A 25,000-nucleotide genomic window follows, 5' to 3' on the forward strand; every position below is an offset into this window, starting at 1 on the left:
GAAGAAGTCCTGCCCTCCCAGCCCCCCCCCGCCCGTGGGCGAGAAGTGGTGGGTGCCGTTGGCGGCGGCAGCGGGGGCTGCGTCGGCGGTGACGCCGGTGCGCAGGAGGAGCTGAGACGAGGGAGGGGGAGGGGAGCCCTGGAGGTTGGTGCCCATGGGTGTGGCAGGAAGACGCTGATGACCCTCCGACGACTCTTTGACCTTTCGACCCGTCAAACCTGCGGAATGAAACGCACAAGACACAGACACGCGAATGTCAATAATGACTGGGAGGTTCTATCAGTAATCTTGGGGGACTGGGATGTTCTATCAGTAATCTTGGGGGACTGGATGGTTCTATCAGTAATCTTGAGGGACTAGGAGGTTCTATCAGTAATCTTGGGGGACTGGGAGGTTCTATCAGTAATCTTGGGGGACTGGGAGGTTCTATCAGTAATCTTGGGGGACTAGGAGGTTCTATCAGTAATCTTGGGGGACTGGGAGGTTCTATCAGTAATCTTGGGGGACTGGGAGGTTCTATCAGTAATCTTGGGGGACTGGGAGGTTCTATCAGTAATCTTGAGGGACTAGGAGGTTCTATCAGTAATCTTGGGGGACTGGGAGGTTCTATCAGTAATCTTTGGGGACTAGGAGGTTCTATCAGTAATCTTGGGGGACTAGGAGGTTCTATCAGTAATCTTGGGGGACTGGGAGGTTCTATCAGTAATCTTGGGGGACTGGGAGGTTCTATCAGTAATCTTGGGGGACTAGGAGGTTCTATCAGTAATCTTGGGGGACTAGGAGGTTCTGTCAGTAATCTTGGGGGACTGGGAGGTTCTATCAGTAATCTTGGGGGACTGGGAGGTTCTATCAGTAATCTTGGGGGACTGGGAGGTTCTATCAGTAATCTTGGGGGACTAGGAGGTTCTATCAGTAATCTTTGGGGACTAGGAGGTTCTATCAGTAATCTTGGGGGACTAGGAGGTTCTATCAGTAATCTTGGGGGACTAGGAGGTTCTATCAGTAATCTTGGGGGACTGGGAGGTTCTATCAGTAATCTTGGGGGACTAGGAGGTTCTATCAGTAATCTTGGGGGACTAGGAGGTTCTGTCAGTAATCTTGGGGGACTGGGAGGTTCTATCAGTAATCTTGGGGGACTAGGAGGTTCTATCAGTAATCTTGGGGGACTGGGAGGTTCTATCAGTAATCTTGGGGGACTGGAAGGTTCTATCAGTAATCTTGGGGGACTAGGAGGTTCTATCAGTAATCTTGGGGGACTAGGGGGTTCTATCAGTAATCTTGGGGGACTAGGGGGTTCTATCAGTAATCTTGGGGGACTAGGAGGTTCTAGTAGTAATCTTGGGGGACTAGGAGGTTCTAGTAGTAATCTTGGGGGACTGGGAGGTTATATCAGTAATCTTGGGGGACTAGGAGGTTCTATCAGTAATCTTGGGGGACTAGGAGGTTCTAGTAGTAATCTTGGGGGACTAGGAGGTTCTATTAGTAATCTTGGGGGACTGGGAGGTTCTATCAGTAATCTTGGGGGACTAGGAGGTTCTATCAGTAATCTTGGGGGACTAGGAGGTTCTATCAGTAATCTTGGGGGACTGGGAGGTTCTATCAGTAATCTTGGGGGACTGGGAGGTTCTATCAGTAATCTTGGGGGACTAGGAGGTTCTATCAGTAATCTTGGGGGACTAGGGGGTTCTATCAGTAATCTTGGGGGACTAGGGGGTTCTATCAGTAATCTTGGGGGACTAGGAGGTTCTATCAGTAATCTTGGGGGACTGGGGGGTGCTGTCAAACCCTGCTGTTGTCACATTGTGGGCCTCTTGGGGGTAGAATGTGTGTGTGTGTGTGTGTGTGTGTGTGTGTGTGTGTGTGTGTGTGGCTTCAGGGTTTAGGCTGACACAAAGCCATGGTGAAGTGCCTCATGGGTATGTCAAAGGATATGGGCACAGCCAGAGTTGCCTGGCCTACCTGCTATTGACTGAGAGCATGGTTATGCATACACCATGTGTGTGTGTGTGTGTGTGTGTGTGTGTGTGTGTGTGTGTGCGTGCATAGAGTGTGTATCTGGTCTGGCTAGCATCATTTCCTTTACCACCAGTCCTTCAGGCCACCAATCAGTCCAGCTGTCTTGGGGATAACACTCTTTTTTACAAACAATGCTAGACTACTACGCAATAAGAGACAAATACTACACTCTTTTTTCTGTAGCCAAACAAAGCCACCGGCTAAATGCGATACATGATATATTTGGACAAACAGCCATTAGAAATACTAATAAAATGCTTCATTTTCAAGAAGAGAGGGTTGGGGAGGGGGGTGGACCTGAAGCCAATTGGGATGACATTTCCAGAGCGGCCAAGTGCACTGAGTGGTAAAGGGCACACTGGTGGGAGAGGGAGGAATGTAAGGGCTCGTTAGCATACTGGTTCACTCCGTCTCCTCCAGCCTCTGACCCTCCTCCCCCATGCTTCTCATCCACCGTACCCCCCCCCCTACACACACACACACACACACACACACACACACACACACACACACACACACAACCTCTCCTCTCCCCCACATAATCAACCACACAACATGTCTGTGTGGATCCAGCTGCACTAGGAACACCGCCCTGGGAGGAGGACCGGCTGACCTTCACCAGCAGAGATGAGACGTGGCCTCGGAGCACAGCCGATCGCCGCTACCTGCTTGTGTAGCCGTGTCTCTCTCTCGCCTGTGGTGTGGTGAGATCATGTCTTTGGAGAGGTCATGTTGTGGGGTTTCAGGATAAAGTCAACTTTTATTTCAGAGAGGTTCTGGGAGCACCGTAAGGACACCGGCAAACGCTGCCGCTTCGTCTTCAAGTGGAAAAACCTCCCGACTCAACAAAGCTGCATCGCTAGGCGACTGCACGCAACAAAGGTTCTGGTTATACACCGAGACGTTCAGATCAACCGAGATAAAGTGAGACACTTCAACCGTATATCCTCTTGATGTCTTCACAGAAACTGCTCCCTCTAAAATCCCCAGTTTTTTTTTGAAAGGCCTGATTGTCAGTGTTAAGATGAAAGGTACAGAGCGATGCTGCGACTGCTTCAGTCTTAATGGTGTGAGTCGACTGTATTGAACCATGTAATTCAGCTCCATTATACATTTAGAGCCAGACAGTAGTTCCTCTTTCGGCATTTGTGGGTATATGCCAATGGAAACAGTTGATGCATTCTTTTTGAGTGAGACTATATTTGTATAAGAGATCCTTCTCTGGAGTGATAACTGTGTTTCCTTTCTGTCTAACAGCTTCTTCTCCTGCTGGCCCGAGATAGCTGGCGCCGTTTCCTGTTTAACAACTGGACTTCCTGTCTATAGCCCCTCAAGGCAACTGACAGATGTATGAACAAAAGACCTACTCGGCCTTTTAAGCTTGAATCGCCATGGGCACTCGCGATTTACACTTTGATATAATCTACTGAGGAATCTTTTTACTCAGCTGCACTGGGCTGGCTTCGGTTAAAAGAGTGTGTTCACTTTCAGCCACAGACACCTCTAACAGCCCTACTCATGCCGTAGCTAATGCTTCAACAATAGACATTAAAACACCAACATCCCAAGTGCTCCAGGCCGGGTGTGCGTGGCCCTGTGTGAGGCTCCGTCTGTCTGGATAAATAGATGAGGATGACACTGCTAGACTACTAGACTATACACACAGTACAGTACATTGCCAGTTGGGGACGGTTAAATGTAGCTGCGTCCTAGGACTGGAATGAGGAACTGATTAACGCTGATAAGGATACGCGATGACAAGAATTCCAGTGTACCTGTATACAGTATGGACTTGTTACACACGGCAAATAAACACGCTATTCTTCTATTCTCAAAAAGAACTCGACTTGTCGTGACAGGAAGGGAAGTTGTGGAGATCAGTGGAGAGATTGTCAGACTGCTTCGCTGAGTGAGTTATCAGTTATCAGCCATCAGCTACTAACTTTGGAAACAGCTGTCAGTACTTCAAAGACCTGTTCTGGCCGGCGGACCTGACAGTGATGGACGCCTTTACAGGGCAGAGCAAGGGAGAATGTGCGTCGGCTATGACAGCGTGTCCCCAAGTATATCACTCACATTTCTGATTGGTTTGTCTTTCACGTTGTTGAGGAGATTTGAGATAACATCCAAAACACAGCTCAAGGCGTTGAGATAAATTGACATTTGGCGTACAGCACACAATTTAGATACATGCATCTTCATATATTCTGTCCATTTACATGTAGGAATAGATATGTGTGTATGTGTTAGGAGTGTGTGTGTGTGTGTGTGTGTGTGTGTGTGTGTGTGTGTGTGTACTGTGTAGACTCACCACTCAGCTCACTGTTAGCCAGGCGTAGAGAGGGGCTATCAGACTGTAGGCCTCGACTCTTCTCGAACACCAACAGATCCAGAGGCTTCGAGTCCTGGGACCGAGAGAGAGAGAGAGAGAGAGAGAGAGAGGGAGAGAGAGAGAGAGAGAGAGAGAGAGAGGAGAGGGAGAGGGAGGGAGAGGGAGAGGGAGAGGGAGAGGGAGAGGGAGAGGGAGAGGGAGAGGGAGAGGGAGAGGGAGAGAGAAGGAGAGAGAGAGAGGGAGAGAGAGAGAAGGAGAGAGAGAGAAGGAGAGAGAGGGAGAGAGAGAGAGAGAGAGAGAGGGAGGGAGAGAGAGAGAGAGAGAGAGAGAGAGAGGGAGAGGGAGGGAGAGGGAGAGGGAGAGGGAGAGGGAGAGGGAGAGGGAGAGGGAGAGGGAGAGGGAGAGGGAGGGAGAGAGAGGGAGAGAGAGAGAGAGAGAAGGAGAGAGAGAGGGAGAGAGAGAGAGAGAGAGAAGGAGAGAGAGAGAAGGAGAGAGAGAGAGAGAGAGGGAGAGAGAGAGAAGGAGAGAGAGAGAGAAGGAGAGAGAGGGAGAGAGAGAGAGAGAAGGAGAGAGAGAGAAGGAGAGAGAGAGAGAGAGAGAGAGAGAGAAGGAGAGAGAGGGAGAGAGAGAGAGAGAGAGAGAGAGAGAGAGGGAGAGAGAGAGAGAGAGAGAAGGAGAGAGAGGGAGAGAGAGAGAGAGAAGGAGACAGAGAGAAGGAGAGAGAGAGAAGGAGAGAGAGAGAGAAGGAGAGAGAGAGGGAGAGAGAAGGAGAGAGAAGGAGAGAGAGGGAGAGAGAGACAGAGAGAGAAGGTGAATACACAAAAACACCCCACACATTTCCGACACAGACCCTGAATCCAAAGTGAGATGTTTGATTTGTCGTCTCTACTGTACCTGTGCGGAGGAGCAGTTTGATGAGCCAAACTCCATTGACTTGAGGATACTGTAACGAGAACAAGAGGGACCAATTGTGGTGTGATGAACAAGGCTTCTCAAAATGAGGGACCCCCCCCCCCCCCCCCCCCTCTCTAGACGTTCTATATAAGGATAGGGCTGAGGCAACGAGACGGGATCCAACTCAATGCAACGCCCTTCACTCTACTGAGAACATCGAAATCTGATTATTCAATCAAATCTCTAAACCCAATCATGCCTGGCTTAATTACAATGGTTATTCAATAATGGCTTCGGTGCCAATTGGATTCCCAGTGATATCGTCTATAAAAGAACACAAAAGTGTTCTGAGAAAAATAAAGACTCTTGACTATTAAGGGTGGAATGTTTTCCCTTTGGGACAACAGGCTATCAATACAGAATTCCACAAAAACACTTCTTTGGCCAGCCATCAGAACGGCCTGGCTCACAAATAGCCCTATTCACTGATATCTTCTCAATAGCATCCAATTGAGGATATCATGCTGCAAATTCAGTTAGCAAATTAAGATCCAGACGAGAAGTGCCTTTGGCCGGTGGAGTTAGTTAAATCCTAGCATGGACAGCCTACTAGTCCCTAACTATGGGCAGTGCCTCCAAATTATCTTATGGGCCAATCTTAACGCAGTTAGCCTCCTCGTTACTGACTTGGACAGAGAAGAGTTACAGCGCCGCTCCAGACGACTGAGGCTACTGTCTGCAGTCTTCCCTTCCCATCAAGTCTGGATCACCAGTCTTCCATTCCCATCAAGTCTGGATCATCAGTCTTCCCTTCCCATCAAGTCTGGATCACCAGTCTTCCCTTCCCATCAAGTCTGGATCATCAGTCTTCCCTTCCCATCAAGTCTGGATCATCAGTCTTCTCTTCCCATCAAGTCTGGATCATCAGTCTTCTCTTCCCATCAAGTCTGGATCATCAGTCTTCCCTTCCCATCAAGTCTGGATCATCAGTCTTCCCTTCCCATCAAGTCTGGATCACCAGTCTTCCCTTCCCATCAAGTCTGGATCATTCAAAACCGCTGTGTCCAGTCTCACAATACTAGGTACAGTATAGCGCTGTGTCCAGTCTCACAATACTAGCGACAGTATAGCGCTGTGTCCAGTCTCACAATACTAGCGACAGTATAGCGCTGTGTCCAGTCTCACAATACTAGCGACAGTATAGCGCTGTGTCCAGTCTCACCATACTAGCGACAGTATAGCGCTGTGTCCAGTCTCACCATACTAGGTACAGTATAGTATAACACTACAACACATAGAATTGATATACTGTACATTGGTGAAGACTGCCATTAAAATCACATTAATCAGCATTATTTCTTTTTAATGAGGCAAGATAAAGAGCAATCATTTACGCATAATCTATACAATATATCCGGCAATTGTGACTGTTGGTGTAAAAAGAATATCTTTAAAAATTGCCAAAACAAATGAACTTGCATTGAATGAACTTACAGTATCTGGAGAATACCCTTTCAGCGAAGACGATAGCACATCTAGGTTTTTGTGTTCCCTCTCGATACCTCAAATATTCCAATCAGACGCCAAAGCAGCAGAGGCCGGGGCTACATGCACGCGCCCGCAGGCCAATCAAGCGCGCCGTGTGCCTAGCCAATGGGACGACAGCTCGGCGCGTTGGCTCTGGGAGACTACATGTAAAGGTTAAGGGCAGTCTTGAGGGCGGTTTGGCAGGGAGTCACGACAGTGCTGGGCTGAACCGGTAAACACCGGGCCCTGGAGTCCAGACAGCGCTGGGCTGAACCGGTAAACACCGGGCCCTGGAGTCCAGACAGCGCTGGGCTGAACCGGTAAAGACCGGGCCCTGGAGTCCAGACAGCGCTGGGCTGAACCGGTAAACACCGGGCCCTGAAGTCCAGACCGCGCTGGGCTGAACCGGTAAACACCGGGCCCTGGAGTCCAGACCGCGCTGGGCTGAACCGGTAAACACTGGGCCCTGGAGTCCAGACCGCGCTGGGCTGGACCGGTAAACACCGGGCCCTGGAGTCCAGACAGCGCTGGGCTGAACCGGTAAACACCGGGCCTTGGCCGTATCCCCCACACCGAGGCGTCGCGCTGAGGCCGGGAGGCAACAATAAAATTAGTCCCGGTTCATTTGTAGTTTATTGAACTGACGCCTGGGGTGGGTTTGGGGTGGAGGGGTGGAGGGGGGGCGCAGCTAGACGGGAGGAAGGGAAGTCCATTACCTGAGCTGCTTCTTGACGTCTTCGTAGTCCGCCTGCTCCTGCAGCTTGCCCTCCAGTCTCTGTGGGAGGGGAGAGGGGGAGGACAGGGTTAAGAAAGCGGATATTCGCGCGCTCTCCGTTCACGACGGAACAGGACGCCCGGCGCGGTCTGCGTTCACGCGTACCGACCGCTAGCTACGCTGTTCGCTCGGACACAACGAGGAGCGAGGAACACGCCGGAGAGAGAGGCTGAGAGGAACACGGAGGAGAGAGAGGCTGAGAGGAAGACGGAGGAGAGAGAGGCTGAGAGGAACACAGAGGAGAGAGAGGCTGAGAGGAACACGGAGGAGAGAGAGGCTGAGAGGAACACAGAGGAGAGAGAGAGGCTGAGAGGAACATGGAGGAGAGAGAGAGGCTGAGAGGAACACAGAGGAGAGAGAGGCTGAGAGGAACACAGAGGAGAGAGAGGCTGAGAGGAACACAGAGGAGAGAGAGAGGCTGAGAGGAACACAGAGGAGAGAGAGGCTGAGAGGAACACAGAGGAGAGAGAGGCTGAGAGGAACACAGAGGAGAGAGAGGCTGAGAGGAACACAGAGGAGAGAGAGGCTGAGAGGAACACAGAGGAGAGAGAGGCTGAGAGGAACACAGAGGAGAGAGAGGCTGAGAGGAACGTGGGAGAGAGAGGCTGAGAGGAACACGGAGGAGAGAGAGAGGCTGAGAGGAAGACGGAGGAGAGAGAGGCTGAGAGGAACGTGGGAGAGAGAGGCTGAGAGGAACACAGAGGAGAGAGAGGCTGAGAGGAACACAGAGGAGAGAGAGGCTGAGAGGAACACAGAGGAGAGAGAGGCTGAGAGGAACACAGAGGAGAGAGAGGCTGAGAGGAAGACGGAGAGAGAGGCTGAGAGGAACGTGGGAGAGAGAGGCTGAGAGGAACACAGAGGAGAGAGAGAGGCTGAGAGGAAGACGGAGGAGAGAGGCTGAGTGGAACGCAGGAGGAGAGAGAGGCTGAGAGGAACGCAGGAGGAGAGAGAGGCTGAGAGGAACGTCGTACGTCCTCGGCTCCTCTCTCCGCTGCGCACGGCGCGCTCTGAAAACGCCCGTTGGCCACGGCTAGGCGCGTCAGTCAGGCTCCCGAGTCTCCGAGACGACTATGACACCTCTGCTCTGTCTCCCTGGATACGGAGATGTCAAGCCCTAGATGGCGGGCGTTTGTGGAGAGAGAGAGAAGCAGAGGGGGGTGTCGGAGCCGCCTGACAGTCAAACGCGTCCCAGAGGTTTGCTCAGGCTCGCTGCGTGAGCTCACAACTTTACAGAGAATTTCACCGAGTTAAGAAAGAGACAAAGAGACAGTTTCATCTTGGTTAACATGTAACCGGTGTTGCAGGACGGCTGCTTTGGGCTTCATAGAACTCACAGCTGTGTAACATTAGCGTGGCTACTGTACCCTGGACCTGGACCAGGCTCACACACACTACTGTACCCTGGACCTGGACCACGCTCTACTGTACCCTGGACCTGGACCACGCTCACACACACACACACACACTACTGTACCCTGACCTGGACCACGCTCACACACACTACTGTACCCTGACCTGGACCAGGCTCACACACACTACTGTACCCTGGACCTGGACCACGCTCACACACACTACTGTACCCTGGACCACGCTCACACACACTACTGTACCCTGGACCTGGACCACGCTCACACACACTACTGTACCCTGACCTGGACCACGCTCACACACACTACTGTACCCTGACCTGGACCACGCTCACACACACTACTGTACCCTGGACCACGCTCACACACACTACTGTACCCTGACCTGGACCACACACACACACACTACTGTACCCTGGACCTGGACCACACTCACACACACTACTGTACCCTGACCTGGACCACGCTCACACACACTACTGTACCCTGACCTGGACCAGGCTCACACACACTACTGTACCCTGACCTGGACCACCCTCACACACACTACTGTACCCTGGACCACGCTCACACACACTACTGTACCCTGACCTGGACCACCCTCACACACACTACTGTACCCTGACCTGGACCACGCTCACACACACTACTGTACCCTGGACCACGCTCACACACACTACTGTACCCTGGACCTGGACCAAGCTCACACACACTACTGTACCCTGGACCACGCTCACACACACTACTGTACCCTGACCTGGACCACGCTCACACACACTACTGTACCCTGGACCTGGACCACACACACTACTGTACCCAGGACCTGGACCACGCTCACACACACTACTGTACCCTGGACCACGCTCACACACACTACTGTACCCTGACCTGGACCAGGCTCACACACACTACTGTACCCTGACCTGGACCAGGCTCACACACACACTACTGTACCCTGACCTGGACCAGGCTCACACACACTACTGTACCCAGGACCTGGACCAGGCTCACACACACTACTGTACCCAGGACCTGGACCACGCTCACACACACACATCCGCTAGCGAGGCCTTCTACTTAAACGCCTGAGAGAAGTGGGTTCTACATTTTTTATAGTCTTTTACTCGGAGTAGGCTGGTGCGAGGGGCGTGGCCAGACTGACCTACAGTGCGGGGCGTGTCCGGGGCGTGACCGGGCAGACCGGGGCGTGACCGGGGCGTGACCAGGGCGTGTCCGGGGCGTGACCGGGCAGACCGGGGCGTGACCGGGGCGTGACCAGGGCGTGACCGGGGCGTGTCCGGGGCGTGACCGGGGCGTGACCGGGGCGTGACCGGGGCGTGACCAGGACGTGACCGGGGCGTGATAGGGGCGTGACCGGGGCGTGATAGGGGCGTGACCAGGACGTGACCGGGGCGTGTCCGGGGCGTGACCGAGGCGTGACCGGGGTGTGACCGGGGCGTGACCGGGGCGTGTCGGGGGCGGTACAGACCTTGAGCGAGGACTCCTTGGTGCTGAGCTGCTGCTCCAGGTGGCTGATCTGCGAGGCGGAGTTCTCGGTGACGTTGGTCAGGCTGGCCTGCAGTCTCTGGACGTCACCGGCCAGCTGGGCCACCTCGCGCTCCTTAGCGCTCAGCTCCACCTCCAGACTGGAGCGAGACAGCACCTCCAGGGCCTGCTCCTGAGAGGGGGGGGGGGGGCACACACACACACACACACACACACACACGCACACACACACACGCACGCGCACACACGGACGCACACACACACACACATACACGCACACACACACACACACACGCACACACACACACGCACACGCACACGCACACACACACGCACAGACACACACACACGCGCACGCACAAGCACGCACACACACGCACGCACACAAGTATAAAAACACACATACACGCACATACACACACACAAACATACACACGCACCCACACGCATGCACACACGCACACACACACAAACAAGTATAAAAACACACACACACACACGTCAATGCACAAACACAAACATAAGTATGTAATATATACCAATGATGCAGCAATGCACACAGCACACACAAGAAAACAACACACAAACACACAAGAAAACAACACACAAACACACACACACACACAAACACACACACAAGCACAAAGAGGAACAAAGATGGGAGTGAAATCACACACACACACTCACAAACATGAACACAGCCAGAGTAACATCTCAAGAGCAACCATCATGTGAAATGTCCACATACTTCATATCTACACTTCATATCCACATATAATGTTCATCGATGTCGACTTGTCCACATATGGAATATCTGCATTGACTATTGAACTAACAGGCTCAGGCTATAGTTCAGTGTGGATGTGTTCAGCAACGCCGGAGTGTGGTGTGTGTGTACCATGTCAGGAGTGTGGTGTGTGTGTACCATGTCCGGAGCCTTCTGGATCTGTGTGGATGTGTTCAGCGGCGCCAGAGTGTGGTGTGTGTGTACCATGTCAGGAGCCTTCTGGATCTGTGTGGATGTGTTCAGCGGCGCCAGAGTGTGGTGTGTGTGTACCATGTCAGGAGCCTTCTGGATCTGTGTAGCCAGCTGCAGGGACTTGTTAGCAGACGTCAGCTGTTCCCGAAGAGCCTCCGCCTCCCTTTCTGCCAACTCCGCTCTCTGTGGACGGGCGCGAGGAGAGAGGCGCGTCAGTCGCAGCGTCCCACACTTCACTGTCATGTGGACGACAGATTCGCAGCCGTATGAAAAAATGAGTAGGTCTCTCAGGCATGCGCTCGCCGGCCGAGAAGGGGGCCAAAAAACCTCGACGGGGACCGCCAGCGAGCAGCGCCGACAGCAAGGGCGACGCGGCGCCCGAAACCCTTCAATTTGAGAGACCGCCGGAGAGCGGTACCACAGCGAGCTGGAACTGGGACGGAATCACTCCCCGGTTGGTGTAGACGTTTAAACATTCGACCTTTAGCTGCATCAGGAGCCGAGGCTTCATCTTTATGGAATTATGGAGATGTAACATTTTTCCTGTAGTTAAGTTATTCTGAATGTTTGGGGGTAATGAGGGTGCTATTTGATATAATGACAAATAATTGTTTTGGGGGATTATATTATAATTCAAGGCTGAGCCAAACAAGGTGATGAGAGCGAGAGCACACAGTACTCCCTGTAAAGAGACATTTCACCTCTTTTTCCTGCTGAATCCATTGTTGGGTGTGATGGGTTTAGACTGCAACAGTCATTAGTCCAGACCTGACGAGCAGAGTGAGTGAGGACAGGTCTGTAGAGGACTGACACTAGGAGACAGTGAGGACAGGTCTGTAGAGCAGGACTGACACTAGGAGACAGTGAGGACAGGTCTGTAGGGCAGGACTGACACTAGGAGACAGTGAGGACAGGTCTGTAGAGGACTGACACTAGGAGACAGTGAGGACAGGTCTGTAGAGGACTGACACTAGGAGACAGTGAGGACAGGTCTGTAGAGGACTGACACTAGGAGACAGTGAGGACAGGTCTGTAGTGTAGAGGACTGACACTAGGAGACAGTGAGGACAGGTCTGTAGTGTAGAGGACTGACACTAGGAGACAGTGAGGACAGGTCTGTAGAGGACTGACACTAGGAGACAGTGAGGACAGGTCTGTAGTGTGGAGGACTGACACTAGGAGACAGTGAGGACAGGTCTGTAGTGTAGAGGACTGACACTAGGAGACAGTGAGGACAGGTCTGTAGGGCAGGACTGACACTAGGAGACAGTGAGGACAGGTCTGTAGGGCAGGACTGACACTAGGAGACAGTGAGGACAGGTCTGTAGTGCAGGACTGACACTAGGAGACAGTGAGGACAGGTCTGTAGGGCAGGACTGACACTAGGAGACAGTGAGGACAGGTCTGTAGTGTGGAGGACTGACACTAGGAGACAGTGAGGACAGGTCTGTAGGGGACTGACACTAGGAGACAGTGAGGACAGGTCTGTAGAGCAGGACTGACACTAGGAGACAGTGAGGACAGGTCTGTAGAGGACTGACACTAGGAGACAGTGAGGACAGGTCTGTAGAGGACTGACACTAGGAGACAGTGAGGACAGGTCTGTAGTGTAGAGGACTGACACTAGGAGACAGTGAGGACAGGTCTGTAGTGCAGGACTGACACTAGGAGACAGTGAGGACAGGTCTGTAGAGGACTGATACTAGGAGACAGTGAGGACAGGTCTGTAGTGCAGGACTGACCCTCCCCAGTCTGTCTCTGTGCTGGTGGGGCAGTGGGCGAGAGTAGGGCTGGTTATCGTTCAACCTTTTTCGATACCTTGAGTTCGATACCGATACCAAAACGATGCCTTTTTCCATACCTAGACTAATAAAAGCACATTTGGTAATGCAATCACCTGAAAATGTTTTTACCATTACTTTTTACAATAATGTTTCCCAATATAAATTCCAAATGGAAAGGTAGCAGCTATACACTGAAATGTCTTGGTTAGCCAAAACTGGCTCAATAAACACACACACACACACACACGCACGACAGACAGACAGACAGACAGACAGACAGACAGACAGACAGACAGACAGACAGACAGACAGACAGGGGCAAAAACATTACCTTCTGCCCTTTGCCCCTGGGGCAGAGGCAAAAATAAAACCCTAATCCTATGAAATAGCCTACTGATTTTCATTATTTTATAGGGCTATTACTTATGCATTTACACTGTATTCTTTGTCGTTTGATTAAGGTAGGCAAAGCCAACTTTTAATTAAAGCGATAACCAGGAATTTCATAGTAATATTCTCTATCTTTAGGTAGGCCTATAGGCCTTTAGGATTCAGGTCCCGTCAGTCTAGGATCTCATTGGCTCGTGTTGTCAGTCAATCTAAACCTGCCAATCAGAAACAGGCCTGAAGCTTGAAGGAGGGCCCTATGATTCAGCGGATGGAATCGAGGAATTAGTTAGCCTAATGAAAATGGAATCAACTGTAAAACGGAATGTTGCAGAATTTTCCAGAATTTTCCTATAATTGATAAATTAAACATCCAGGGACATGGTAGCGCACTCACAACTGCTCTCTAGACTCACGTCATGTGACAGGGGTGAAGTCTGATAGCGCTGCTCTTGCGAGGCTGTCACTCGCTGCCTGATGAGTGAAGGAGTGAATGAGAGCAGGTTTATAGCGTCCGTCGTCTTGTATTGATTACATGCTTAGTATTTTACAAATCAGAGATGTTGTTTTTATTAACCTGGGCGCTGATACACGAAAATGAACTCAATGTGTTTTTTAAAAAGCAACACGACGATGGGCAAACAGGCTAATAGCTAATAGGCTATGCCCCAACTCAGAGACACTGGTAACAGACGCAATCCTAGCACTCACCAAGCTCAACACAGGCTGACAATCATGAAGCTACTTCAATGGAGATGTGTGTGATAGATGGGGAACTGAGGGAGCTCATAGTTCAGGGTTGTCTATTCTACATTAGTCTATTGCCTAGATTCTTCCATCACTTGCATTCCTTTTCAGGTCGTCTACAGTAGGAGAACTCGGTATTGAAGCACTGGCCTTGATAAAAGTGGAATATGGTGCTGCATGTCAAACGCTGCATCCAGACAAATTACAACGGAAAAACAGAATTTGGGAAAGAATAAAATGGAATTTGGGAAATAATACAACTAATTTCATAGGCTTGCCCCTCGGAGCAGCCATGTGTTTTTCTGTAGCCTGAGGTCGAGGTCATGTCTGTCATAATAGCTTTTTATCACAATGAAACAAGTGATTTTCTGTTCAAGATCAACCTGTATTCTACGGCAGGGTGTCATTTATTGACACCTGGTTCGTTTAGGACCGTGGGAAGCAGCTAACTGGACTTACTAATTAAATGCCCTGTGGTCTCAATGTGGCAGTTTGCACGGAGGACAGTTCGAAGGTCATATTTGTCATGGGAAAAAGGTAAGAACCCACACCTAATAATTCGGGTTAATGCTATATTATTGTAACAGCGCAGTATTTATTTTACATTATAGGCTAATCATGGCAGGTGTGTGATAACATGGTTTAGATAAAGACGGTGGAATCCGAAGGTGTGGGCCTAGTCTTAATAGTCCTAGTCTTAATAGTCCTAGTCTTAATAGTCCTAGTCTTAATAGTCCTAGTCTTAATAGTCCTAGTCTTAATAGTCCTAGTCTTAATAGTCCTAGTCTTAATAGTCCTAGTCTTAATAGTCCTGGTCTTAATAGTCCTAGTCTTAATAGTCCTAGTCTTAATAGTCCTAGTCTTAATAGTCCTAGTCTTAATAGTCCTAGTCTTAATAGTCCTAGTCTTAATAGTCCTAGTCTTAATAGTCCTGGTCTTAATAGTCCTAGTCTTAATAGTCCTAGTCTTAATAGTCCTAGTCTTAATAGTCCTAGTCTTAATAGTCCTAGTCTTAATAGTCCTAATCTTAATAGTCCTAGTCTTAATAGTCCTAGTCTTAATAGTCCTAGTCTCAATAGTCCTGGTCTTAATAGTCCTAGTCTTAATAGCCCTAGTCTTAATAGTCCTAGTCTTAATAGTCCTAGTCTCAATAGTCCTGGTCTTAATAGTCCTAGTCTTAATAGTCCTAGTCTTAATAGTCCTGGTCTTAATAGTCCTGGTCTTAATAGTCCTAGTCTTAATAGTCCTAGTCTTAATAGTCCTAGTCGTAATAGTCCTAGTCTTAATAGTCCTAGTCTTAATAGGCTGATGGAACATTACACACAGGCTGTTGAACGGCCGTCGATAGAGATCATGTAAATCTAGCTATAGGTATATTCTAATCCGTTGAGTTTTATGACACATATATTGCGACATCAAAATATGTTAATATAATCATTTACATGTTTAATTAGGCAGAAATAAGGGTATATATTGAGCAACGCAGGTTTAAGGCGCATGCCGCCTGCCTCTAGCTCCAGTTCGCTGTTCTAATTCTTCCAGAGGGACACAATATGGAAAATAACTCACAGGGACTAATTAATTGCACAAACATAATACCCAACTGTTCATTTTGACAGCCTACGTGTTTAAAAAGTGCCCTGCAATTATTTTAACATGATGTAATTATGTTTTCTCAACCATCGTATTTGGCTATTAAACACTGGCGATGGACGATGACATCAGTCATCAGCCCAACCCTAACACACACACACACACACACACACACACACACACACACACACACGGTCTCTCTCTCTCTCACACACACACACACGCACGCACACACACAAATTCGGTTTCTCTCTCTCACACACACACTCACACACTCTCACACACACACACACACACTCTCACACACACACACACACTCACACACTCACACACACACTCACACACTCACACACACACACACACACACACACACACACACACACACACACACACACACACACACACACACACTCACAGGGTGTGGAGGACAGGGACATGACTGCCGACGGTGTGTGACGCCGAGTGTCACGGTAGACGTGGAACACGGCGCAGCGTTTCTCTCAGAAGCAGAACCGGTAGGAGAACCGGGAGAAGAACGGGGACCGGGCCGGCGCAGGGGCGTGGCAGCGGGCCGGGTGGAGACGGGCTGGCGGGCCCCGTGAGGTGAGCGCCCCCCCGTTCCTCAGACCGCCGCGCTCCCACACGCAGCTCAGACCGAGCGCCCCTGACCCAACCCAGCCCGGCTCTGGTGGAATCGACCGCGTTCCGCAGTCCAGCTCACCGTTCCGTTGACCCGAAGCTCCGAGGCTCCGCTAAAGAGCTGTGTTTGGGTACTAACGAGCTGTGTTTGGGTGCTAACGAGCTGTGTTTGGGTGCTAACGAGCTGTGTTTGGGTGCAAACGAGCTGTGTTTGGGTGCTAACGAGCTGTGTTTGGGTGCTAACGAGCTGTGTTTGGGTGCTAACGAGCTGTGTTTGGGTGCTAACGAGCCGTGTTTGGGTGCAAACGAGCCATGTTTGGGTGCTAACGAGCCGTGTTTGGGTGCAAACGAGCCATGTTTGGGTGCTAACGAGCCGTGTTTGGGTGCGGCGCAGCCCTGCGTAGGGGAAAGAACCCGCATCCCTCTCATGTACAACGCAGCAGGGTAGAGCCTCTCCAGAGCAGCCTGTCCAGAGCCACCTCCAGGAGCTCCAGACGGCAGTACGACGGCGGCGTTGAACCCGACCAAAAATAGTGGTCAGCCCCAGACTCAGACTCCAGCCCTGTGAGAGTAATTACCGCCAGCGCTCATTACGCTGGCTCCTCGGCTCAGATCAAAGGGTCGTCTCAGTGTAAATAATGCCTAATCACCGCGCTGATGTTTCTGGGCCGCGGACGTGGAGGAGACATTAAAGAGAGAAGGGAGCAGAGATGATTAGTCCCACTCTGCAGAGCTGCTGCTCCTCTCTAATGGGCAGGCTATGTGCTGTCTGTCTCTCTCTCTCTCTCTCTCTTTCTCTCTCTCTCAGGCTACGTGCTGTCTTTTTGATCAGGAGGGTCATTTAACTGTGACAGTCTCTCTCTCTCTGACTTTCTCTCTGTCTGTGTCTCTCTCTCTCTCTCTCCGTCTCTCTCTCTTTCTCTGTTACTCTCTCTCTGACTCTCTCTCTCTCTATCTCTGTCTCTCTCTCTCTGATTTTCTCTCTCTGTCTGTGTCTCTCTCTCTCTCTGTCTCTCTCTCTGACTGTTTCTCTCTCTGTCTCTCTCTCTCCCTCCCTCTCTCTCCCTCTCTCTCACTGTCTCTCCCTCTCTCTCTCTCCCTCTCCCTCTCCCTCTCTCTCTCTCTCTCTCTCTCTCTCTCTCTCTCTCTCTCTCTCTCTCTCTCTCCCTGTCTCTCTCCCTCTCTCTCCCTCTCTCTCTCCCTCTCTCTCTCCCTCTCTCTCTCTCTCTCTCTCCCTCTCTCTCTCTCCCTCTCTCTCTTTATTTGCCAGGCAGGACTCAGTGTTGTCTGTGTTCTGCGGAACATGGATTTGGACCGGACCACTCATACTATATGTCTGTGTTGAGAGTTCCCATTTAAATATCTAGACTTCAGAAGGCAACATTCCGTTTGAATGTATTATCAAGTTGGAACAAAAATGGGCAGCAGACTGAATGGAGGTCCAGCGTCATAGATGTACCGTAGGCACGTGTGAGCAAGAACTCACCTGATTGGCTCTCTCCAAGTCCGACATCACTGCCTCGATCTCATCGGACCTGTCGAGGAAGAGGGACAGAATCAGCGAGCAATAGACGCCTCGGCTGAATAGCAACCCAATGGAAAACTATGTTGAATATTAGCATGGAAAAACAATGGTCAAAGCTCTCTCAGGAGCAGGCCTGGGACTGGATGTGAGCATTGCGCTGTGCACACACATTCAAACACAAAACCGCCCTTATACTCAATGGATGGTGTACATTTTCAGCATTTTGTGTGTGTGTGTGTGTAGTCTGCATGTGTACATGTACTGTATCCACCCTCCGGAGAGGCGCTCGCTGACTCCCCTTCCCTCTCCCCCATCCTGTCCTAACGCAGCGTTAAGCCCCTCTCAGTTACACCCTAACCCCCCCCCCCCCCCCCCCCCAGCTGCCTCCCTGGGTGTCCCTGGCTGATCCCAGGTCTGTTGACGAGCCCTGCCCAAAAAACACAGGGATTACACTAATATAGTCTTTAGAACTCCCCCCCTTAATACACACTAATCTGATCTAGTATTATTCTATTCTTGTTTAGCTATAGCACCCAGGCTCACAAATGGCTTTGGAGCTTAGCCCAACACTTTGGCAGGGAGTTAATGGGAAGTCCTGCTCCCAGAGACTGGCGTTGGGGATTCTGGGTTGGGGTTGGGGTCGTCCGGCTCAGCGGATGGGAGGTTTTTGAGATAAGACTCTCATTGGCGCCGCTCAATTCAAGCGGAGCCAATCAGATTCAATCCCCCGATACTATGTTGCAAGGGCACCGCTGTAGAAAAAAACAAGCTGAGCGCCGCCCGAGACAATTGTGATTGGTTGAAAGAAATGCAACGTTTTTTCCCCTATCTCGAAATGATAAGAGGGTGCAGATGAGGAGGGGAGGGGAGGAAGCTCTGGTTATGTGGGACTAGGGATGGGGTAGAGATGAGGAGGGGAGGAAGCTCTGGTTATGTGGGACTAGGGATGGGGTAGAGATGAGGAGGGGAGGAAGCTCTGGTTATGTGGGACTAGGGATGGGGTAGAGATGAGGAGGAGAGGAAGCTCTGGTTATGTGGGATTAGGGATGGGGTAGAGATGAGGAGGGGAGGAAGCTCTGGTTATGTGGGACTAGGGATGGGGTAGAGATGAGGAGGAGAGGAAGCTCTGGTTATGTGGGATTAGGGATGGGGTAGAGATGAGGAGGGGAGGAGAGGAAGCTCTGGTTATGTGGGATTAGGGATGGGGTAGAGATGAGGAGGGGAGGAAGCTCTGGTTATGTGGGACTAGGGATGGGGTAGAGATGAGGAGGGGAGGAAGCTCTGGTTATGTGGGACTAGGGATGGGGTAGAGATGAGGAGGGGAGGGGAGGAAGCTCTGGTTATGTGGGATTAGGGATGGGGTAGAGATGAGGAGGGGAGGAAGCTCTGGTTATGTGGGATTAGGGATGGGGTAGAGATGAGGAGGAGAGGAAGCTCTGGTTATGTGGGATTAGGGATGGGGTAGAGATGAGGAGGGGAGGAAGCTCTGGTTATGTGGGATTAGGGATGGGGTAGAGATGAGGAGGAGAGGAGAGGAAGCTCTGGTTATGTGGGACTAGGGATGGGGTAGAGATGAGGAGGAGAGGAAGCTCTGGTTATGTGGGACTAGGGATGGGGTAGAGATGAGGAGGGGAGGAAGCTCTGGTTATGTGGGACTAGGGATGGGGTAGAGATGAGGAGGAGAGGAAGCTCTGGTTATGTGGGACTAGGGATGGGGTAGAGATGAGGAGGAGAGGAAGCTCTGGTTATGTGGGACTAGGGATGGGGTAGAGATGAGGAGGGGAGGAAGCTCTGGTTATGTGGGACTAGGGATGGGGTAGAGATGAGGAGGAGAGGAAGCTCTGGTTATGTGGGACTAGGGATGGGGTAGAGATGAGGAGGAGAGGAAGCTCTGGTTATGTGGGATTAGGGATGGGGTAGAGATGAGGAGGTGAGGAGGGGAGGAAGCTCTGGTTATGTGGGATTAGGGATGGGGTAGAGATGAGGAGGGGAGGAAGCTCTGGTTATGTGGGATTAGGGATGGGGTAGAGATGAGGAGGGGAGGAAGCTCTGGTTATGTGGGATTAGGGATGGGGTAGAGATGCTACCGCTGTCAGTTTAGAATGCTTTCGTTCTCTTGTCAGCGTTCCTCGATACTCGACAAGCAGAGAGGTTTTTTAATCGACAGAGAACAGTTGCCAGGGTCGGGTCGTGTTGTGGCTTCATGAATTCCGACACGCTTCATGAATCCGTGAACCTATCATTTTATATTCAATTACATTTATTATTCAATTATCAGCATTAAAACAGATGTCAAAACTATTCCAAATAATTGGATCCCTTGCTAATACCATGCCACCACTTGAGAATGCGTGTGTGTGTGTGCGTGTGAGCTCCGTGTGAGTGTGTGTGTGTGTGCGTGTGAGGTGAGTGTGTGTGTGTGTGTGTGCGTGTGAGCCCCGTGTGAGTGTGTGTGTGTGTGTGTGCGTGTGAGCTCCGTGTGAGTGTGTGTGTGTGTGCGTGTGAGCTCCGTGTGAGTGTGTGTGTGTGTGCGTGTGAGCTCAGTGTGAGTGTGTGTGTGCGTGTGAGCTCCGTGTGAGTGTGAGTGTGTGTGTGCTCCCTGTGAGTGTGTGTGTGTGTGCGTGCGAGCTCCCTGTGAATGTGTGTGCGTGTGAGCTCCCTGTGAGTGTGTGTGTGTCTGTGCGTGTGAGCTCCCTGTGAGTGTGTGTGCGTGTGAGCTCCCTGTGAGTGTGTGTGTGTGTGTTGGGTCCCCACCTATTACAACCCTGTTTTTGATCACCTCCAGAACTGCAGTGTGTACACAAGCATTTCCTCTCAGTGGGGTCCCTCCATTTGCTCTCTGGCTCTGCTGTCACACGCTGAGTGGAGCCAAAGTTGCCATGCTTAATTGAATGGCAACACCTAATTAGGGATAATTTGGCTTAATGCTTTTAACGATGTTAATTGGGTGGAGTCAATTCTGAAGTGCACAGGGTTTTGTAATGAATGGGGATCATTATTACCCAGATAGTGGAGGGGGGCTGCTTTAAATGAAGAGATTGCAAAATCGATAGTGATAATTGAGATTCAACATCCCACTAACGATGAGAGTGGATATGAGAGAGAGAGACCAGAGACACTGCCCACTAACGATGAGAGTGGATATGAGAGAGAGAGACCAGAGACACAGCCCACTAACGATGAGAGTGGATATGAGAGAGAGAGAGACCAGAGACACAGCCCACTAACGGTGAGAGTGGATCTGAGAGAGACCAGAGACACAGCCCACTAACGGTGAGAGTGGATATGAGAGAGAGAGAGACCAGAGACACAGCCCACTAACGATGAGAGTGGATATGAGAGAGAGAGAGACCAGAGACATAGCCCACTAACGGTGAGAGTGGATATGAGAGAGACCAGAGACACAGCCCACTAACGATGAGAGTGGATATGAGAGAGAGAGACCAGAGACACAGCCCACTAACGATGAGAGTGGATATGAGAGAGACCAGAGACACAGCCCACTAACGGTGAGAGTGGATATGAGAGAGAGAGACCAGAGACACAGCCCACTAACGATGAGAGTGGATATGAGAGAGAGAGACCAGAGACACAGCCCACTAACGATGAGAGTGGATATGAGAGAGAGAGACCAGAGACACATCCCACTAACGGTGAGAGTGGATATGAGAGAGAGAGACCAGAGACACAGCCCACTAACGATGAGAGTGGATATGAGAGAGAGAGACCAGAGACACATCCCACTAACGATGAGAGTGGATCTGAGAGAGACCAGAGACACATCCCACTAACGGTGAGAGTGGATCAGAGAGAGACCAGAGACACAGCCCACTAACGGTGAGAGTGGATATGAGAGAGACCAGAGACACAGCCCACTAACGGTGAGAGTGGATCTGAGAGAGAGAGACCAGAGACACAGCCCACTAACGGTGAGAGTGGATATGAGAGAGAGAGACCAGAGACACAGCCCACTAACGATGAGAGTGGATATGAGAGAGAGAGACCAGAGACACATCCCACTAACGGTGAGAGTGGATATGAGAGAGACCAGAGACACAGCCCACTAACGGTGAGAGTGGATATGAGAGAGAGAGAGACCAGAGACACATCCCACTAACGGTGAGAGTGGATATGAGAGAGAGAGAGACCAGAGACACATCCCACTAACGGTGAGAGTGGATATGAGAGAGACCAGAGACACAGCCCACTAACGGTGAGAGTGGATCTGACAGAGAGAGACCAGAGAAACATCCCTGTGGCTCCTCTTCACACTGGATGGCCGTAGGTCTCCCCGCTTGATAAATCACTCTGCGTTCACGATGATTCAATCCCATTTGCAGAGCGTCAGGAGAGAGAGATGTTAAGGGGATATCAGCCAGACAGCACAAGAGAGATGTTAAGGGGATATCAGCCAGACAGCACAAGAGAGATGTTAAGGGGATATCAGCCAGACAGCACAAGAGAGATGCTAAGGGGATATCAGCCAGACAGCACATTACCGCTGCGGCCTCGCGCTCCTAATGCAGCCCAAACAGCCTGGACTCTGTTAGTTCAATCAAGGTACACAGATGCAGAGCATTATTAAATACCTCTGGATTGGGCCGGATTTGGGATTTAGTGAGAGGAAATGCTGCTGTAACGCAGTGGAGGATCAGAGATCGGGTTTAGAGATGAAAAAAGAGATGTATTAGGTGAGTAGGTAGATATAGAGATGTATTAGGTGAGTAGGTAGATATAGAGATGTATTAGGTGAGTAGGTAGATATAGAGATGTATTAGGTGGGTAGGTAGATATAGAGATGTATTAGGTGGGTAGGTAGATATAGAGATGTATTAGGTGGTACTATACTGTAGGTGAGTAGGTAGATATAGAGATGTATTAGGTGAGTAGGTAGATATAGAGATGTATTAGGTGAGTAGGTAGATATAGAGATGTATTAGGTGAGTAGGTAGATATAGAGATGTATTAGGTGGGTAGGTAGATATAGAGATGTATTAGGTGGTACTATACTGTAGGTGAGTAGGTAGATATAGAGATGTATTAGGTGAGTAGGTAGATATAGAGATGTATTAGGTGAGTAGGTAGATATAGAGATGTATTAGGTGGGTAGGTAGATATAGAGATGTATTAGGTGGGTAGGTAGATATAGAGATGTATTAGGTGGGTAGGTAGATATAGAGATGTATTAGGTGAGTAGGTAGATATAGAGATGTATTAGGTGAGTAGGTAGATATAGAGATGTATTAGGTGAGTAGGTAGATATAGAGATGTATTAGGTGAGTAGGTAGATATAGAGATGTATTAGGTGGGTACTATACTGTAGGTAAGTAGGTAGATAGGTACGTAGGGAGGGAGGGAGGGAGGGAGGTATGTGGGTAGGTAGGTAGGTGGGTGGGTAGGTGGGTAGGTAGGTAGGTAGGTAGGTAGGTGGGTAGGTGGGTAGGTGGGTAGGTGGGTAGGTGGGTAGGTGGGTAGGTGGGTAGGTGGGTAGGTAGGTAGGTAGGTAGGTAGGTAGGTGGGTAGGTGGGTAGGTGGGTAGGTAGGTAGGTAGGTAGGTAGGTAGGTAGGTGGGTGGTTAGATAGGTAGGTAGGTAGGTATGTAGGTAGGTGGGTAGGTAGGTGGGTAGGTAGGTAGGTAGGTAGGTAGGTAGTTGGTAGGTAGGTAGGTAGGTAGGTAGTTGGTAGGTAGGTAGGTAGGTAGGTAGGTAGGTAGGTAGGTAGGTAGGTGGGTGGGTAGGTGGGTAGGTAGGTAGGTAGGTAGGTAGGTAGGTAGTTGGTAGGTAGGTAGGTAGGTAGGTAGGTAGGTAGGTGGGTAGGTAGGTAGGTGGGTAGGTAGGTAGGTAGGTAGGTAGGTAGGTAGGTGGGTAGGTAGGTAGGTGGGTAGGTAGGTAGGTAGGTAGGTAGGTAGGTAGGTAGGTAGGTAGGTAGGTAGGTAGGTAGGTAGGTGGGTAGGTAGGTAGGTAGGTAGGTAGGTAGGTAGGTAGGTAGGTAGGTAGGTAGGTATGTGGGTAGGTAGGTAGGTTGGTGGGTAGGTGGGTAGGTAGGTAGGTAGGTAGGTAGGTAGGAGGGTAGGAGGGTAGGTAGGGTGGGTAGGTAGGTAGGTGGGTAGGTAGGGTGGGTAGGTAGGTAGGAGGGTAGGTAGGAGGGTAGGTAGGTGGGTAGGTAGGTAGGTAGGTAGGTAGGTAGGTAGGTGGGTAGGTGCTCGATCGCCTTGTTGAGAGGGGTCAGGGAAGAATTTTTACAGCTCACTTATCTGGCCCCCGAGTGATTACTGTTTTTTTGCTTCCCTCTGTACTATGTAGAGTGGGTCGTATGCCCACCTCCCTTGTTCTCTGTAAAGCGCATTGTGTTGCCTCTGGGTATGAAATGCGCTATACAAATAAAGATTTGATTTGATTGATTTGATTTAGGAGGGTAGGTAGGTAGGTAGGTAGGTAGGTAGGAGGGTAGGTAGGTAGGTAGGTAGGAGGGTAGGTAGGTATGTGGGTAGGTGGGTAGATAGGTAGGTAGGTAGGTAGGTAGGTAGGTAGGTAGGTAGGTAGGTAGGTAGATAGGAGGGTGGGTAGGTGGGTAGGTAGGTAGGTAGGTAGGTAGGGTAGGTAGGTAGGTAGGGTAGGTAGGTAGGTAGGTAGGGTGGGTAGGTAGGTAGGTAGGTAGGTAGGGTGGGTAGGTAGGTAGGTAGGTGGGTGGGTAGGTGGGTAGGTAGGGAGTTGGGTAGGTAGGTAGGTGGGTAGATTATTGAGGTGTATTCCCTCATACTTACGAAGGACATATAATAAAGAAATCATGAATCTTTAATGTTTAATCTTGAATGAAGATGGACGGGATTGATCCCAATTCAGGTTCTATCAAACAAGCCTAACATCTAGCCTGTAGAACCCAGGTGACTCTGGGAGTGGAACCAGGCCTCTGAAGCGCACAGAACTGTA

General features: G+C 50.5%; 1 protein-coding gene across 1 annotated transcript in view; it reads right to left on the bottom strand.

Moving 5' to 3' along the window:
• LOC311329284 (homeobox protein cut-like 1) overlaps positions 1-25,000 on the bottom strand; it is a gene marked incomplete at both ends in the record, with an annotated part of 41,739 nt that overhangs the window by 11,432 nt on the left and 5,307 nt on the right. Inside the window, 7 exons of the mRNA XM_084463146.1 lie at positions 1-218; positions 4,328-4,421; positions 5,243-5,291; positions 7,486-7,544; positions 10,401-10,589; positions 11,475-11,579; positions 18,033-18,081. The exon at positions 1-218 is cut by the window's left edge and continues 565 nt beyond it. Coding sequence (XP_084319272.1) covers positions 1-218; positions 4,328-4,421; positions 5,243-5,291; positions 7,486-7,544; positions 10,401-10,589; positions 11,475-11,579; positions 18,033-18,081 — 763 coding nt within the window. The remainder of the gene's footprint in view (positions 219-4,327; positions 4,422-5,242; positions 5,292-7,485; positions 7,545-10,400; positions 10,590-11,474; positions 11,580-18,032; positions 18,082-25,000) is intronic.

This window comes from Borostomias antarcticus, assembly GCF_949987555.1.
Source record: "Borostomias antarcticus genome assembly, contig: scaffold_348, whole genome shotgun sequence".
Classification (NCBI taxonomy): Eukaryota; Metazoa; Chordata; class Actinopteri; order Stomiiformes; family Stomiidae; genus Borostomias; species Borostomias antarcticus.